Here is a 19,048-nt window from a genome sequence, read left to right as displayed (position 1 = left end):
GCAAAGATGGGGACATTAGTGGAGGAATAATATGTAAAGGCAATATGTTTTGACGAAGTAGAGTGAATATAACTGAAAAATGAGAGAAAAAAGAAAAAATAAGATCGTTGACTGACTCTCATCGGTAATGGGTGAGTATGGAAGGGTACCATTTTATTTTATTTTATTTTATTATTTTTAAAGAATTTTATTTATTTATTCGACAGAGATAGAGACAGCCAGCGAGAGAGGGAACACAAGCAGGGGGAGTGGGAGAGGAAGAAGCAGTCTCACAGCGGAGGAGCCTGATGTGGGGCTCGATCCCATAACGCCGGGATCACGCCCTGAGCCGAAGGCAGACGCTTAACCGCTGTGCCACCCAGGCGCCCTGGAAGGGTACCATTTTAAACTGACAGACAAACTTGTAAGAGGTTAAATAAAACAAAAAGATTAATGGCACTGTAAATGATAAAAATACAAAACGCTCACTAGAACAAAAATGCAAATCTTCCTAAACACTAAAACGAATGAAACAAGGAAGACACACCAAATAAAGATAAAAGCAAAGTAAATGTAACATAATACACATAAAATGATTTGACAGAATTAAGACTACACAAATCACTCATATCAATAAATGTGAGTGGGTTTTAACTCATCCATTAAAAGATGTCAAGTAGGCTCCTAAGCAAAACCCAACTCTATGCTGTTTACAAGGAGCATAGCTAAAGCACCTCTGCTTTAAGCCAGAAAGGCCCCTGGGCTGCGTAGACCTCGCTCATTATGCTGGTCCCCTGCACAACTGCTCAGACAAGTGTCCTTGCTGCGTGGACCACAAATGTATCGAAAGATGCCGGAAAAAAATATCTTGTGCGATTTATTGCTGTATCTATTGGGGAGATTTAGAATGTTTTAGCCCCCAGGGTCTTTATTATAGAGCCATGTGGGATAAATTCCTGCCCAGCTTTTATTTTAAGAAAAATTTTATGTCTTTTGAGTAATATGTTAGTTTTTAATTTTAAAAGCGTGACGCTTGGAATGCTTGGCAATACGTTATATCTTAATTGGAAACAAGTGCATATGTCATGAGTTTTGTTGTTTCAGCCTCATTCTACTCTTATTTTATATGCTCACCTTTATTTTCCTTGTATAATTTCCAGCTCCACCTTTTGTAATCTTATTATATTTTATTTATCTTTTTAAGCTGCCTTAAATACTTTATGGAAAGGAAACAGCATAAAAGAATAAATCAGGGAAATATTTCAAATGTTACTTGCTGTTACAAATATCGAAAAGATTAAATTGCTTGGGAAGGAAATGAAAATTTTCTGCCTTAAAAGAGAGCAGTGGTATCTCCATGCCCTCATCCAGGCAGTGGGGGGTGGGAGGGCTTCCGAGGTCCCTGGGAGGCTCTGAGAGGTTCCTCGTTGCTTCCAGAACTACTTTCATCAGTACTTTTTGCTTTGTAAACATTTGTTTTATCTTCCCCATCGACATTTTTTTTTTAAGATTTTATTTATTTGTTTGGCAGAGAGAGAATGCGCGAAAGCAGGGGGCCAACAGGCAGAGGTGGGGGGACAAGCAGGCAGAGGCAGGCAGAGAAGCAGGCTCCCCGTTGAGCAGGGAGCCCTATTTGGGGACTTGATACCAGGACCCTGGGAGCATGACCGAGCCGAAGGCAGACGCTTAACCAACTGAGACACCCAGGTGGCCCTCCCTGTCGATTTTTAAGGCTGGAAGGCTTACACACAGTGAGACAAGTTTTTCTATGTTCTTGTTAGTTTGTTTCTTGCTTGGGGAGAATATTTTAAGATCCTTAGTTTTATAACTTTTTCTCAAAGGGCTGCTCTTCAATAAACTTGAAAAAAAATTACATTTTTAGCCTCCACTGTGTTTTCTTCTTGTGCTTTTTCCTCTCTCAGTTTTATAAAGAGAGAGTCCAGTGCCAAATAGTGTTTATATTTAAAATACACTGTACCTAAGTATTTATAGATATGAATTTTGGTTTTTTATATTTTTGACTACTTTTTCTGTACTTGCATCCTCTTGAAAGATGAAACTGGCCTTTTCCGCTCGTTTTCCTATCCCCCTCTACACCAGTGGCCAAGTCAAGTTGCTGTAGCATTGATTCTTAGTGAGAAAATGCATAACTGATTGGAAAAAAAAATAGTAACAGGACATACTGTAAAACTTCAAGGATACGAGGACTAACACATAGCAAGAGAAAATATATTCGTTCACTATTCAAGAGACATTTATTGACCACATATTGTGTTATAGTCACTAACCCCTCTGGGGACGAAGTGCTGAGAAAACACAGCAACATCGTTTTTGACTTCACAAATATTGGCAGGGAAGACAGCAAGCAGGTTTGCAAGAGGGCAAGTAAATAATTTAGTAGGTATTGTGATGGGGTAGAGCGCACAGCAGAGGGTACCCAGCCTCGACTTGGGTCAGAAAGTGTTCCTGGTGGAAGTAATGTCCAGGATGAGAACCTGAGAATGAGTAGGCAGAAGAAAGAAAAGGAAAGAAGGAAGTAAGGGAGGGAGGGAGGGAGGGAGGGAGGAAAGGAAGGAAGGGAGGAAGGAAGGGCGGGCAGGAGAGAGAAAGAAAATAAAAAGAGGAGAAGAAGGAAGGGAAGAAGGAAGGAAGGAAAAAAGAAAAATAGATAAAAGGAAAGTGAAGAGAATGAGAAAGTTTTAAGCATAGAAAACAAATTACTGTTAAGAGAAACCTTGGCATGGGCACCTGGGTGGCTCAGTCTGTTATGCCTCCGATTCTTGATTTCAGCTCAGGTCATGATCTCAGGGTCGTGAGATTGAGACCCATGTGGGGCTCTGTGCTGAGAGTGGAGCCTGCTAAAGATTCTCTCTCTCACCCTCTCCCTCTGCCCCCCCCAACACCGCGTGTGCGTGCTCTCTCTCTCTGAAAAAGATAGGAAGGAAGGAAGGAAGGAAGGAAGGAAAGAAAGAAAGAAAGAAAGAAAGAAAGAAAGAAAGAAAGAAAGAAAGAAAGGAAGGAAGAAAGAAAGGAAGGAAGAGGAGAGGAGAAGAAGAGAAGAGAAGAGAAGAAAAAGCTTGGCATGTTGGGGAACTGAATATGCATTATCATGGCTATAGTACAGAGTTCAAGTTTGAGGATAGTGTAGGAGAGAGACCATAAAGCTCTCAGTGCTTCTCAAGCTATTTGTTGTGAAAACCAGTTTTTAAAAATTTCCCAATCTGTTGCCAACCTATACTTTAGTAAATTACTGGGTAAAGGAATGACTGATGGCATGTTTGCATGTTGTGGCAATAGCAAATGACGATAAAGGTTCCTAACTGCTTACTCTGTCCTGTCCTGTTGGGGACCAGTAACAGCTAGCCAATCCTCAGCAGCCCAGGGCCACACTTGAAGAGGACTGTTGTATGTCATTATTTACATCCCCATCCTGAGAGTAGTGTGGAACCAGGGAACGTTAGTCTAGGGAGGGATACTTGACTGCAATGTGCAAATGTCTGGTTTTCCCTTTAAGTGTCTTCCCCCTTTTAATCACGTTTATCTGTCTTAGATATTCTTTCCTATAAGTCACCCTTCCCAAACCGTTCGTGAAGGGATTAGCATTGTCTGGACCTCCTCTGGATCATCAGAAATCAGTTCCATATACGCAGCTCCCAAGTCTGGGGTTGGGTCCTTTGATAATCCCTAGCATTTCCACTTGACTCTAGAGCTTCCAGAGTTGGTTTGGGGCCTGGTGAGGCTCAGGGGCTTGTGTCTCTAGTAAAACTTCTGTGTCAAATATGAGTTCCTAAGGCTTTTCTGATCTCCCAGTTACAGTGGTCTTAGGACTCTGTTCTTTATTCAGGGCTAGGATATGGAAATATGCAGAAATTCCTGAAACAGTTGTCACTTTATTCAGTAGCAGTAGTTATACGGATTTCTACCATCTGGAATTAGACATTTTCAACAGAAAATCTTCAAGAGGGATTAAAGACCATTTAGACTCAAGCTGAGAAAGCAGACGCTTTTCTTAGATATTGTTAAAGCCCAGATAAAGTAAAATTACCACATAGGAGATTGCTTTTGGATAGGATGTACAAAATTGCAAGAGAACATCAATGCTACCCTAACAATAAGAAACAGAGGATATGCTATCAAAAAAGAAGGAAGGAAGGAAGGAAGGAAGGAAGGAAGGAAGGAAGGAAGGAAGGAAGGAAAAAAGGAAAGGAAAGGAAAAAGGGAAGGGAAGGAAAAAGGAAAGGAAAAAGGGAAGGGAAGGGAGGGGAGGGGAGGGGAGGGAGAATCAGAGAATTGAAGGTACAAAGAAACCTCAATGAACTATTTCCAAAAATTGATGGGCCCTTCCCAGAAGTAGAGACTCATGATGCTTTCATCCCCAGTGGAGTGATAGGAAGAGAAGCAATAGATCATGGAGGAGGAGAAATTGTCTAGCTGAACTTTTGTATAAGTATAAACACGTATTTATTTATTGAAGTATAATTGTACATATTTAAAGTGCGCAATCTGATAAACTTTGACAAATGTCTATACCTGTGTAACCATCGCCACAATCAGAATAATAAACATATCCACGGCCCACACGTTTTCTCCTGCCCCTTGATGATTCCTCCTTCCTGCCCCTCACCCCATCTCAACGCAACCATCGATCTGCTTAATATGACTAAGGAATAGTTGTATTTTTTAGAGTTTGTATGAAATTCTTCTCTTTTTTTTAAATCTGGCTTTTTTTTACACAGCATAATTATTTTGAGATTTACCTGTATATTATGTTTCAGTATTCCATTCCCCCTTTTTAAAAAAGATTTTATTTATTATTTGACAGAGAGAGAGAGCACAAGTAGGGGAGCAGCAGGCAGAGGGAGAAGTAGACTTCTCGCTGAGCAGGGAGCCTGACTTGACTCCATCCCAGGACCCTGGGATCATGACCTGAGCCGAAGGCAGACACTTAACGATTGAGCCACCCGGGTGCCCCTCCATTCCTTTATTTTTTTGGCTAAGTACTATTCTACCGTACGTATGTACTACAATTATTGATCGTTCACTATCTGGTGGACTTTTGGCTTGTTTCCAGTTTGGCACTATTACAAATAAAGCTGCTACAAACATTCCTGACCAACTATTATTATGGAAATGTACTTTTTTTTCTCCTGAATAATTAGGAACAGAATGGCTGGATCATATGATAGGGTATTTGTTCACATTTTAAGGAAATGGCCCAAGTGTTTTCTGAGGTGGTTGTGCCATTTTACCTTCTCCCAGAAGTAAATGAGTCCGAATCTCTCTACATTCTTGTCAACAGCTATTAAGTCCCGTCTTTTAGCCATTCTAACGGATGTTTAGTGATACCTTGTTGGCTTGGTTTACATTTACTTCACAACTAATGATGTTGACCTTATTTGCCATCAGTATATCTCCTTTGGTCCATTCAAATATTTTCCCCACTTTTTAATTAGGTTGTTTATCCTCTTATTGAATTTTTAGGGTTGTTAACATATTCTGCATTCACGTCCTTCATCTTGAAGGACTTCAAGAGATATGATATGCAAATATTTTCTCAAATCAATGACATCATCTTTTCATTCTTTTAATTTTAATATCTTAATAATTTGTTCTATTTCTCTTAGTATCTTTAATTTTGTTAAAATATATTTTATCTTTTTTTTTTTTATGGATTGTGCTTTTGGCATTGTAGCTAAGATTTGCCTGTCCCAATGTCACAGAAATTTCTCCTATGTTTTCTTCTAGAGGTATTATATTTTTAGGTTTCACAGTTTTTCAATGGCTTATTTTTTTGATTTTTATTTAAGTATAATTAACATATAGTGTTATATTAGTTTAAGATGTACAATATAATGATTCAACAGTTCTATACATTATTACTCAGTGCTCATCCCAGTAAGTGTATTCTTAATCCTCTTTATCTATTTCTTCTGTCTCCCAGCTACCTCCACTTTGCTAATCACCAGAATCAGACAGAGTATTGCAGTTTATGTAGCTTATTGTAGAATGGTATAAAGCCTGTGCATAAGTTCCAACTTTAGCATTTGGAATTCTTAGATCCACTTTTGACCAGTGTGATAAATCATGTAATTTGAATAATAGCAAACATTAGGAAAAAAGAAAATCAAAAAGAACCCGATTTCTGGACTTTGGTATTTTTTTTTGCAAATATAATAATCATTGTAGGACAAATTCTCTTGATGTGTTTACTTGTATTAGTTTCATTCCAACTGTGAGTTACGTTATGTTACTCTACCCTTCAGTACATTTCTTTTTTATTTTCCCCACCTCCTTGCTTTTTATTTGTCTTCCCTGAAATGCATTTGCCCTCTAGGCACTTTCCAGGCTTAATGGTATGTAGAAGGAGCTCTGAATTTTAGAGACAAATTTGCCCACAAATCTTTATTCTCCCACCTTATAATTATGAGAACTTTTGGAAAGTTACTTTACCTGTCAGTGAACATAATTTTCCTACGTAAAAATGGAGCTGAAAGCCGACGTCAGACAGTTGATGTGAGGATTAAACAAGAGAATACATACAAAGTGGCAGCCATACTGTACGCCCTCAGCAAATGTCCATTTTCTTTTTCTTCGTTATGCAGTAATATAATATAGTAATATAATATGTTGATCTGAAGTTATGATACCATACATTTAGAAGGTTAGATCTATTTTTTTTTTAGTAACTCTTGCTTCTATCACTAAATTTCAGTGTTTTTGTTAATTTCAAACTCTTTTAAACCAACAATTCACACTCAAAAGGTGAACTCCTAAGATGTGTTCTGGTACTTGTTGTAAATATAGAATTTAACATATAAGTAGATAGATTTGGAGCCAATATAGTTCACTCTTCTAGTGAATTATGCCTTCCTGATAATACGTGCACAATTGTATTGGTATGAAAAAAAGCAGGGGAAACATGGCATTTACTTTTATATGATATGTTCCATAATTGGGAGATGAAGTGGAAATAGAAGATATTCTCTCTCTCTCTCTCTTTTTTTTTTTTTTTAAAGATTTTATTTATTTATTTGACAGAGAGAGAGAGAGAGCACAAGTAGGCAGAGTGTCAGGCAGAGGGAGAGGGAGAAGCAGGCTCTCTGCTGAGAAGGGAGCCCGAAGTGGGGCTCGATCCCAGGACCCTGGGATCATCACCTAAGCCAAAGGCAGCTGCTTAATCAACTGAGCCACCCAGGCACCCCAGAAGATATTCTTTTTTTTTTTTTTAATTTATTTGAATATAGTTAACACATGATAGTACATTAGTTTCAGGTGTACAACATAGTGACTCAACATCTCTATACATTATGCTATGCTCACCACAAGTCTAACTCCCATCTGTCACTACACAGCACTATTACAGTATCATTGACTAGATTCCCTATGCTGTGTCTTTTATTCCCGTGACTTATTCCTTCCATAACTGTAAGCCTGTATCTCCTACTCCCCTTCACCCATTTTTGCTCATTTCCCTACCACCCTTCCCTCTGGCAACCATCAGTTTGTTCTCTGTATTTATAGATCTGATTTTGGTTTTTGTTTGTTTGTTTATTCATTTGTATTTTAGATTCCACATATGAGTGAAATTATATGGTATTTGTCTTTCTCAGTCTGATTTATTTCACTTAGCATAATACCATCTAGGTCCATCTATGTTGTCACAAAGACATTGCAAATCATATATCCGATAAGGGGTTAATATCCAAAATACATAAAGAAGTTACACAACTCAACACCCAAAAAACAAACTACAATTAAGAAAATAGGCGGAAGACCTGAATTTTTCCAAAGAAGACATATAGATGGCCAACAGATGCATGAAGAGATGCTCAACATCACTCATCGTCAGGGAAATGGAAACCAAAACCACTGTGAGATATCACCTAACACCTGTCAGAATGTCTAGAATCAAAAGGATAAGACATAACAAGTGTAGACAAGGATGTGGAGAAAAAAAGAACCCTCGCGCACTGTGGGTGGTAATGTAAATTGGTGCAACCACTGTGGATAATAGTACAGAGGTTTCTCAAAAAATAGAAATACCGTATGATCCAGTAATTCTACTATACTGGGTATTTATCCCAAAAAATGAAAACACTAATTTTCTATTTTTTGTAGATTTGGCAAATTATATTTTCTAAGAATTGATCTCATCTAAGCTTTAAAGTGCGTTGTTATAAAGTTGTATTAATATCCTCTCATTATCTTTTAAATACCTACAAAATCTGAAGTTATGTCCATTTTTTATTCCTATTACTATGAATTTTCACCTTCTTTATTTTATTGTTACTTGATATTACCAAAGGTTGATCTATTTTATTAGTATTTTTAAGGAACCAACTTTTGTCTTTGGTGATTCTCTGTATTGTATCTTTGTTTTCTGTAACATTAAGTCAGCTCTGTATTAGTTGTCTGTGGCTCTGTGATAAATGACCACAAGCTTAGCAACTTGAGCAATACCCGTTTATTATCCTAAGTCTGGACATGGGTTAGCTGGATGCTCTGCTCAGGGGCCCCCCAGGCTGAAATCAAGGTGTTGGCTAGAGCTATGATTCTCATCTGAGGCCTGGGATTCTCTTCCAAGCTCACTGGTTTTAGCAGAATTTGTGGTTACATGACTGTGGTCCCCCATTTTCTTGCTAGCTGGTGACTGAGACCATTCTCAGCTTCTAGCAACCACAGTTCTTTGCCATGTGGCTCCCATGGGCTGTTCGCAGAATGGCTATGTGCTCTGTTCCAAACCAGCAGGAGAATCCCTGCTGAAGTTCGGAATCTCTTTGACTTCTGTCTCTGATCTCTAGATCCTCTTTTAAAAGGCTTCTCCCAATTAAGTAATGCCCACCAACGGGACTGGATTGGGTATGTGTACAAGGACAGAAATCTTGAGAGTCATCTTAGAACTTTCCTACCAGAAGTTCTTGTATTGATTTTTTAAAGAAACACTTACGTTGGTTTTATTCTGTTGTTTTCTTTATAACTTCTGAAATTAGATGCTTGGTTCATTGGTTTTCTAAAGAATTTTTCAAAATCCATTATAATTTCTTCCTTAAGCAATGCATTATTAAAAGTATGTTTGAAAATTTTTAAATGTATGGATTTTTAAATTTATTTTGCTTTAATAATTAATTTCCTTCTTAATTGCATTGTAGCAGAGAATATATTGACTGTATGATATCAATACTTTAAAACTTGTTGAAATTTTTTCCATTTTCTTATTATAATGCTGTCGATGTTTTCCTTATATTACTGAGGTCATGTTATTTTGTGCATACCTACTCATGACCGTTGTATGTTCTTGGCCAATTAAATCTTTTATCACTATGTAAGACCTCCTTATCACCAGAAACTTTTACCTTAATATACTTGTCTCAACTTTGTTAGTATTTGTGTGGTATAATTTTTCTATCCTTATATTTAAAATTTTATTGTGTCATTATAGTTTAGATGTGTCGCTTATCAACATATGTACCTGGATTTAATAATCAAGTCTAGCAACTTGGCCTACTAATCAGAGTTTTCAGTGCAGTTATATTTTTGTCATTACAGGCATGTTCTGGTTAATTCCAGCATATTATTTTATACTTTCCTACTGTTCTATGCCTTTTAAAAAAATTCTCCTTTCATATCTTATTTTACATTAATTAGAAAAAAAATAGAATTATTTTAGAGCAAGACTGTTAGTAATTAATAACATAATTATTATTTTGGAAATTACACATCCTAATCTATTTTTTTTGTGATTCTTTTAGATATGTAAGCATTGAAGTTTAACCTGTTAATACATAAATTTAATCAGCATTTTAGTTCTCCTTTGAAACATTTAAAATTTTAACCACCTGTCCCAAACATCGAATTCTAGGTCCATTCTTTTGCAACTCCACATTATTATTTTTACACACTTAGTATTATCATTTTCTTTGCTGTTCATTTCTTTTACCACGTGAATGAATTCTTTTATTCTAGAAATGCATTTTTTTTAGAATTTAACTGAGATTCATAGGTGGTAGACATTTTCAGTTTTAGTTTCTCTGAAGAATATTTTTATACCATTCTTATTTCTTTTTTTAAAAAATATGTTTTATTTATTTATTTGAGAGAGAGAGCAGGAGTAGGGACAGGGAGGGGCAGAGGGAGAGAGAGAAGCAGGCACCCAACTGAGCAGGGAGCCCGACATAGGACTCCATCCCAGGACCCCAAGATCATGAGTTGAGCATAAGACAGACACTTAACTTACTGAGCCACCCAGGCATCCCTATACCACTCTTATTCTTGAGAATGATTTTCTTTGGTTTGCAATTATAGTTGATAATTATCTTGTCTTGGCGCCTTGCAGTTGTCATTCCTCTGTTCTCTGGCTTCCATTTCATTCCCTTCTGGACAAAGTTGGCCATCATTATTTGCCATAGTTTTGTTCTATGAAGTTGCTGTAAACACTGAATTAGCAAATACTGAACTACTGTTCCTAGAGGGAATATAGTGTTAGGTTCCTGTGAGCTTCCGGTCACAACATTTTCATCAATGATATAACCGTGTTTTATATGCATTTCATACATATCGTTGATTCATTAATATTGAACTCACAGCCAACAGCGTGATAACCCATGACTGAAGGAAGCTTATCTAACATCTATTTGTCAAGCCCATCACAACCTTCTCGCACTTAGGAACAGTAAGATAGTACTTCAGCACCAAGCTTGGGAGGCATTTTCAACAGCAAAATCACCAGAAAGAAAGAAAGAAAGAAAGAGTACAAAAATGGGGAAGATGAGACACTCAATAGACTGTGAGAAAGACAAAAGTTTGCGCTGCGGAGCTGAGACGAGATGAGGCCTCCCAGCTGCACCTCAGTGGGGAACATGTGGTGGGAAACTCTAGTACTTTGCCACTCTGAGCATGTCTGTGAATAACCATGCAAGGGCTGCAAGTATTGATTTTGAGGTTACAAATAAATTTTAGTACATAGATAAATTTGGAAATAGGGAATCCATGAAGAAGGAGGGTCAATGTAATTGGTCCTGTTTTCTCTGTTTTTGTGCTCTACAGTTTCACTATAGACTATAGTTATAAACTATAAACGTAAACTGTTATAGTGAAGAAAGAAGCTTCTTCAAATATTCCCTGTCCCAGTCCCTCTCTCTCTCTCTCTTTCAGGAACTCTACCTAGATGTATTTTTTTTAAATTTTTACTAAATTAGTATTTATGACTCTTAATTATTATTTACTATCTTCTATATCTTCATTTCTCTGTGTTACATTATGGATTAATTCTTTGGATCGAATTTCTAGTTTGCTAAATCTTTTCTCAGCTGCACAAATCAGCTGATAAAGCCATTGTTCAGATTTTAATTTCAGTTATTTTATTTTTAATTTTTACAAATTATTTTTGATACATTTTTTTCAAAGATAGTCTTTTTCATCATCCCTTACTCTTGGTTTACACTTTGTATCTTCCCTTTTATTTCTTTAAGCATATTATGTAGTATTTATATTTTTATATCCCACGTTTGATAATACCACTAACTGAAATAATTTTGATTCTGATTTTATTTTCTGCTATTTTTTTTCCTAACTCATAGCACCTACAATGCCTTCTTTACTGATACATTTTATGATTTTTTTTTTTTAAACCATAAGCCTACCTATTTTGGAAGTTTATTAGTAATTTTTTGAGGCCTAGACTATAGATGGGTTTCTTCAATGAGGATTTAGTTTTCTTCTCCTACTTGCTTGGAGACCATTTAACAGAGTTGAGTACTTGAAGGTATTTCAAGCGACCAGGGCCGTAGAAATTTAGGCAGCCAACCTCCATGAGTCCCAGCTTGTGTATCTAAATTCTTAGGGAGTATTTTTCTTTTCTACCTAACACCAAATTTTAAGACAGGGACTCTTTTGCTGAGAGTGCAGCCCTTTTAGGTCACAGCTTTATGAATAGGGTTTCCTTTTCAATGTTTCCTATTGTGTTCTAGGCTTTGCTTCCAGTCCTCCTGCCCTGAGAGACTGTGAATGCTGAAACTCAGGGCGCTCAGGATAAAGCCAATTCTGCTTCCTTTCCCTTTCGTATATTTGTTACTTGAATCATGCTTACTGATTAACAACAACAACAACGACAATGTATTCAATCATTTGACCTCATGTTTTATTAGAACCAAGAAGGGTAGGGTGGTGTTTAGTGTCACATATGTTATATATGTTAACATACCACTTTTTTTTTCCTATTTAAGACTATATTTTTGCATGTGTACATATGCATGAAAAAGAGGAATACACACACACACACACACACACACACACACACACAACTTAGAGTTTTTTCACCTAGAAGATTATCAACAGCAGAAATTTAATAAGTTTCTCTTTGTTTGGAAGATATCTTTCAGAATCCATTTCCACAAATATAAAACAAAACCAAACAAAATAAAATACAACTTGAGATACATTCAAAAGTTGCCCAAGATTCTTTGACTTTATGGATGAAGTTACTCAGTCCACATGCATATTTGCTATAAGGACAATCACTGTTGTCTGAGCCCAGGTCTAAAAAGTCCTAGGTGTTTCTGGTTCTGTAGGTCTGCTACATTTCCAGAGTACTTACATAACTAGCATTATTTCTTAAGTATGTGTGTCCCACAGAATCAGTAAGAGATCTCAGCGAATGAGAATCAGCAAAGTGGTATATTTTAATATAAGTGTGCATTAATGCATATAAAAAGTGTATCATCTACTTAAGAAACTTCTGGAAGAATGTGGCATAATAAAATTCTATCCAAATATATTTTAACAAAGGTGACTATTTAGAGGTTAATTTTAGGATCGTTAAGTAAAATTTTCCTTTTGTTGGGAGGACTCCTCCATGCATTGGAGCAGTGATAGGATGTACAAATATACACTTAAAATTTTTTTTTCTGACATGACTGTATCAAAAACAACCTATACCTTTTAAACGTTTTTCACTTGGAGGTGCTGTAGTTAATCCATGGACTTAAAAAACTCCATGTATTTAGACACCTTAATAAACTCAGATTCACATCACAAGAGAAACATAGTAAATACATAGCCGGAAGTTTCACTCCCACCCACTGTTCTTCCCTGCCACCCTCTCCAAGTGAGACCTTGAAAGTGAAATTGTTCTTATTCCCCTGTGCTTCTCCAATATGCTCTATAGCAGCCAGGAAAGCAAGAGAAGCTTTTAAACATGCAACTCTGATCTGGCCCATTTTCTGCTTCCAGCCCTTCAGTGGTTTCCCTTTTCTCTTAGAACAGGGTCCACATTCCTTAATATGGCTCAAGGACCTTGGACCTTGAAGTGGTGGCACCTGCCCACCTTCGCAGCCCACCCCCCTCCAGCCTTCTGCAGCCACTCCGCCCACCTCTTGCTCCTAGAGCAAGCTACTTCCCACTTAGTCTTCACAGGGCTATTTTTTTCTGCTTGGAATCATACTCTTCCACTCTGTTGCCTGGTTAGCTTCAGGTCTCTGCTTAAATGTTACTTCCTCGGGGAAACTTCCACTGAAGCTCTTTGTTCTTTTCTTTCCCAGCACTCAGCCATTTTGAAATTAAATACTTATTTGTGTAAGTATGTGTTTCACATCTGTCTCCCTACAGGCTGTCAGTGTCATGGGCAGCAAATACTTGTAATTCTGCCTCATGACTGCATTCCTGCCACCTAGCACAGTGCCTGGCACATTGGAGACACTGGAAAATTATTTATTGGATGAATGGATGAATGAAAAAATGGTGTGGAAGTCAAGCACATAATCCTAGATTTAAGAACACAAATTGTAGCTATCACTGGATCCCTAGACATTTATTTGCTGTAGAGAATATATTTAACCTCTGTAACTACCAAGTACATTGAGAGAGTCATTTGCCATCAGTGGTGAACCTGGAGGGAGATCTTGGGCATCTTGAGCTGACAGAGCCTGCTGTGCCCGTGTTCCTGTTGAAAGATTTTATCAACAACTGAGATGAGGATGTTGGTGTAGCATTAATGAGACTGACAAAAAAAGCTGGAGTAAGTGACATAATGTGTCCAAAGGATCTCACTCAACAGGTTAGAAAGGTAGATCAAATAACAACAGACAATTTAATAAGGAAAAATACAGAACATTGGACTTAGGTGCCCCACATCTGATTAAACAAATACAGGATAAGAGACCTTAAGAGCAAAATATGTGAACTGCATGGAGATTTTAACGGACTGCATGAGTCAGTAGTGTGGCCTGTCTGAGATGCTGACTTGATGTTAGGCTCCTTTAATAGAAGCAGCGTGTGGAGAAGGATGGAAGTCATGGAACTTCCCCAGCTGGACCACCCTTGCGGGGCCATGTCCAATTCTGAGAAGCAGACCTTGAGGGAGAATAGAATTTGGTAGAATATAATAGGGCTGTCAAGTAAAAGGCAGGACCACTGGATTTGTTCTCTTATAGATGGAAAGAGAAGACCTGGGGCCACCAGGGAAATTCCAGGGAAGTGTCTCTCATTTTAATGTGAGGAGCTGCCCAGCAGGGAAGTGGGCAGAGAGCTCCCCTCTGCTAAAGGAAATAACACTTTAGGAATTACACAGGAAAGTGCAAACTGAGCTTTGGGAAGCTCTCTGTTGGCTTAGGGAGGGCATCTCTAGGGGGAGAGTCCTTTCCTCCTTCGTGCTTGTCCAGAACCTGGTGTAGTTTGGCCCCTCGGCATATTTGGAGTGCCAACCTAGAGATACATGGCCAGTTAAATAATTATTTATAGAGATCTTGTCCATTGTGTCTAGAATTCCCTGATCTAGCCTAACTCTTAGAGGATAATCTTTTTTTTTATAATAATATTTTTATTATATTATGTTATTCACCATACAGTACATCCCTGGTTTTTGATGTAAAGTTCGATGATTCATTAGTTGCGTATAACACCCAGTGCACCATGCAATACGTGCCCTCCTTACTACCCATCACCAGCCTATCCCATTCCCCCACCCCCCTCCCCTCTGAAGCCCTCAGTTTGTTTCTCAGAGTCCATAGTTCTTAGAGGATAATCTTATTTGTCCTTATTTTTGTCACATGGGCCACCATTAGAAGCAACAGAGAGGAGGCTGAAAGACCACCTGTTATAGAGGGAATTCATGCATGGGGTAAAAATTGGACAGGTTGCTGTCACGGTCCCTCATCAGTAGGAGTAAGTGCTTTCCAGTAGAAGGCAGAAGAAGTAAGTGTTCTGTAATTAGGGGGAATTAAGAAAAGATGTGGGAAATGCCATAAAGTGCCTTTATCATACACAGGACGAAATACAAGGAAAAGTATATGATGACCCTATTCTATAAAGCTGTTTCTCACAATTGTGGTGGTTGATAAATATGCTTGGGTACCCCAACCCAAGAGCACTTCAAGCCCTTGGCCCCAGAGGAGGACTGCAGAGAGATTATGAATGAGACATAGTAAATTCCCCTTCTATAGAGAAAAACAGAAAGTCCATCTCTTCCTGCTTATATTCCATTTTCTATTATTCTCTTTGAATCTACGTGATGGAGGTTATTTTCTATGAAGAAGCCAGTAAAAGGTACCTGAAAAGAGCTACATGGTCAACTAAAAATTATTTTTCTTTAGTTCTCTTTCTCTTCCTTGGTTTGTACCTGAAAACTTACTTTTGGGGGGGGGGGAGGGAAGCAAACACGGGTAACTAAGATTGTCCACCAACCTGTGTCAGAGGGTGACCTGCAGATATTCTCATGAAAAGTTTAGCTCAGAAAAGATATATTTGATGATACCTATCACTAAAGGAAACAGTATTCACAACAGCAAAGAGTTGTTCTCTCTGTTATGAAATATTAAATTCATTGATTAAAAGACTGCATTTTCCAAAAGAGAGTACACTTCAGGCTAGAATTTGGTATTGCTTTCCAAGCATATGGCCACAGCAATTGGAAAACTGACTTGAATTTTAAAACATAGGGATTTTAAAAATGGAGTTGGGCTTGACATTTATTATTAGCTGCCTGACTATTTGCAAATGACGTAACTTGCCCATGCCTAAATTCCTTCATCTGTAAAGGTAAGGATAATGATGCCTACCTTGAATGGTTGTTATGAGTGTGAAATAAAGAAAATATATAGATGCCCCAGCACAGCAAAAAGCAAGTACTCAGCTAACAGGAGTCACTGACAGAGCTGGGGCCACACCGCTATCAGTCTTACGGGGTGCAGAGCTGTGGCAACCTGGAGCAGCAATGGGGCACAGGGCTTAAACAGCATTAGCTTATGGACTTTCATAATTACTTCCACCCGGTCACTGGGTGCCACTTAGCACCAGCCTGCTGATCTGACGAAGTGATGTGACCACAGTGCGGAGCCAGTGGGGACTACTTAGTGTGCCCATCTATTCTCAGTGCCCCTGGTTCCCTGAAAGAGTTAATGATGTCCCACTACATCTAGTGAGAGCAATCTGAGAGAGTCAAACTCAAAGGTGGTTTTTTTGTTTGTTTTTTGTTTTTTTAAACACATTATGTGTTTACCAAACCATACCATACCATACCATGTCCTACGTATGTCAGCTAGGAAGGAGGTAAGATATGGTTGAATTACTTAAAGTGCTTAAGAAATGACCCTGATAGAATATCCATAGGGGTCAGGAGATGGAATTTATTTCTTGGTTTAGCATCTGGCAGAAATTACTTGGCATTTATCACTTGAAAGATAGAAGTTCTGATTTCTGTTCTCAAGAAAATACACTTGTCTCCTTACTTTTCTCTGGGCTTACCCCTTGGCCACCATTTCTATTAGAATTTGAAGGAGTGGGCTCAGTACTTTGCATTTAGTCAATCTGATGAGTACACGTACTCTCATCCCTGGGTTATTAAATAGTTCAAAAATAAATATTGCAGCAACTTGTTGAATATGCAACATGCATCGCATTTGAGTGGCATTTTATAACAAATGGTGATTATATAGTATTTACATAATCTTCAAAAGTATTTCAGATTAGCTCTTATTAATAATGAGTAGTAAAATATGTAACTGGGTTCAGTGGGCAAGAGAAAAATAAAATTTTGATTTTCCACTAAAAGGTTCGAGGTCAGGAAGAGAGGAAAAATACGTATGTGTCTTTGTATCAGTATGCATATGGGGACAAATACATGTCCCAAGCCACGTGACTGAAGGAGATTAACTGGACCAAAATTTAGGCTGCCCAGTGAACCAGGCTAAGTTTTAATGGAAGTCAGTGACCTGCTCTCAGTCCCTGGGCTTTTGTGCAAAGACTGGTGGTAACAGCCTGGGTTCTGAGAACATTCCTGCCCCAGGAGGGAAGGCTTGTGATGAGCTCACGGGGCTTTCCAGCGCTGACCGCCAGCCTTGGCAACCATAAGATCTCCAGTAGTGAAACCTGGCCTTTAAGTTATCAAGCGCCTATTGTAACATATTCGGCTTTAAGCAGAGGTCACTATTTTAAGGGTGACTCAAGTCCTGGGGTCAAATGGAGATGACTGGTGGGGTCTATGAAAAGAGCTGGTCCTTCCCAATAAGGGGACTGAGGGTGACACTGGAGTGTGTAGATTGGGAGGGTCCGGGGTTGGTCCTCCCTGGAGGAACTACATGGATGCGTCTTGGACAAGAGTGATGAGAGTGCGTTACGCTGACTTCCATAATCCTGGCAAAAGTGTTAAATCATGAAGTCACATAAAGTGTGTGTGGGTGGGTGGGTGGGTGTGGGGTGGGGGGGTTGTGCAAGGGGAGGAGGAAGTAACTGTTTCCCTCGTCTCCCCTGAAGGAGGAGGACTCGCCGTTGCGCCACCTCTCACCCCCCTCCCCCATCTCGCACTTTTCCTGGCTCAGACCTGGCCCCGTCCGCGTTCTCTTCCCCTGTCCCCAGGCCCCCACCCGATCTTGCCCTATCTCCGGACATCCAGTCCTGAGGAATGGGGAGGCTTGGGGGTTTGTGCAGGCCAGCTGCATGGAGGTCGCCGCGGTCGGAGAGGGCGCAGGGAGGAGGAGGACCCCGGGCGCAGCCGTGGTGGGTGCGCCCTGCCAAGAAGGGCGGGGGCGCCGGAGCGCGCACGCGGAGGCGGAGAAGGAGGGAGCGGGGAGGGCGTGTGAGAGAGTGAGCCACAAGAAAAGGGAGCGCGCCCGCCGCCGCCGCCCTCCTCTGGAGAGAGGCTGGAGTGAGGCTGTGCGAAGCGCCGCATTTCAATGAGAGCCGGCAGAGGCACTTCCCTGCACTAGCGGCCGCAGCCGAGACGCCCGCGCTCCCGCAGCTGCTGCCGCCCAGCCCCAGCCCCGCCGCCGCCCCGCAGCCCCGCAGCCCCGGCCGCGCCCAGCCCGGTGAGGACAGCACCAGGAGGCGGCCCCGAGCGCGGCCACAAAGACCCCCGGCGGCGTCTCTCCGCGGACCGGTGCGTGGTTTGCCTTGGCTGGGGAAGGGAGCTGCGGGCAGGGCCGGCCGGGGGCCCCCGCCGGGGGCTTGTAGCGCCCGCTCCTCCCGCAGCCGCGGGGCGCCGAAGAAGCCCGGGGCGTGGAGGGCCGGTGGGCGCCCCCGTCGGCCCGCCGCCGCCGCCACCCCGCCCGCCGTTCCTCGAAAGGCGCTGCCCTGCCGCGGCCAGACTGGCCTCGGCCGGGGGCGGTGTGTACGGGAGGCTCCGGGGCTGCTGGCACCTGCCTCTTTTGTCTGGTGCCACCGGGCTTAAAACGGGGAGTAGGGCGCGCGCCCCCCACCCTCCCCGCCAGGCTTTTCGCCACGTTGTTAGTGGAGATGGAGAGCCAGGGCGGAGGAGCTGGGCGAGGTGTTTGTCATTGTCAGAACTGGCCGCGGAGCGAGGACCAAGTCTGCGCCTACAAGGAGTGGCCGGGCCAGGCCTCTTATTGTGTGTGTGCTTTCCCGTGTGCCCGGGAGGGTGGTGTGCTTGAAGATGGGGCGATCTGTGCGTGGTGGGTGGCTGCGGTGTGGGTGTTGCAAGTACATTTGCAGGGTCTCAAGTTCCTTCAGGGACAGCGAGGCTGCCTCATGTACAAATTAGTACCTGCAGTGCTAAAAGCATGCGGAGAGGAAATGGCATTTTCCTCCTAGTGGGAGCGCATGCACAGCCCTGCATTGCCCCACA

At 40.6% G+C, this 19,048-nt stretch overlaps 1 protein-coding gene across 1 annotated transcript in view; it reads right to left on the bottom strand.

The window, feature by feature from the left end:
* Positions 1-17,748: 17,748 nt before the first annotated feature.
* Positions 17,749-19,048, bottom strand: part of LOC121100374 (collagen alpha-1(I) chain-like) — a 5,799-nt gene continuing 4,499 nt past the window's right edge. Inside the window, exon 4 of the mRNA XM_040620921.1 lies at positions 17,749-18,615. Within this exon, the coding sequence (XP_040476855.1) occupies positions 17,749-18,615 (867 nt within the window). The remainder of the gene's footprint in view (positions 18,616-19,048) is intronic.

Source organism: Ursus maritimus, unplaced genomic scaffold (assembly GCF_017311325.1).
Source record: "Ursus maritimus isolate PB19 unplaced genomic scaffold, ASM1731132v1 scaffold_10, whole genome shotgun sequence".
Lineage (NCBI taxonomy): Eukaryota > Metazoa > Chordata > Mammalia > Carnivora > Ursidae > Ursus > Ursus maritimus.
The sequence above is the reverse complement of the archived record's forward strand: the minus strand, read 5'-3'. Positions and strand labels throughout refer to the sequence as shown.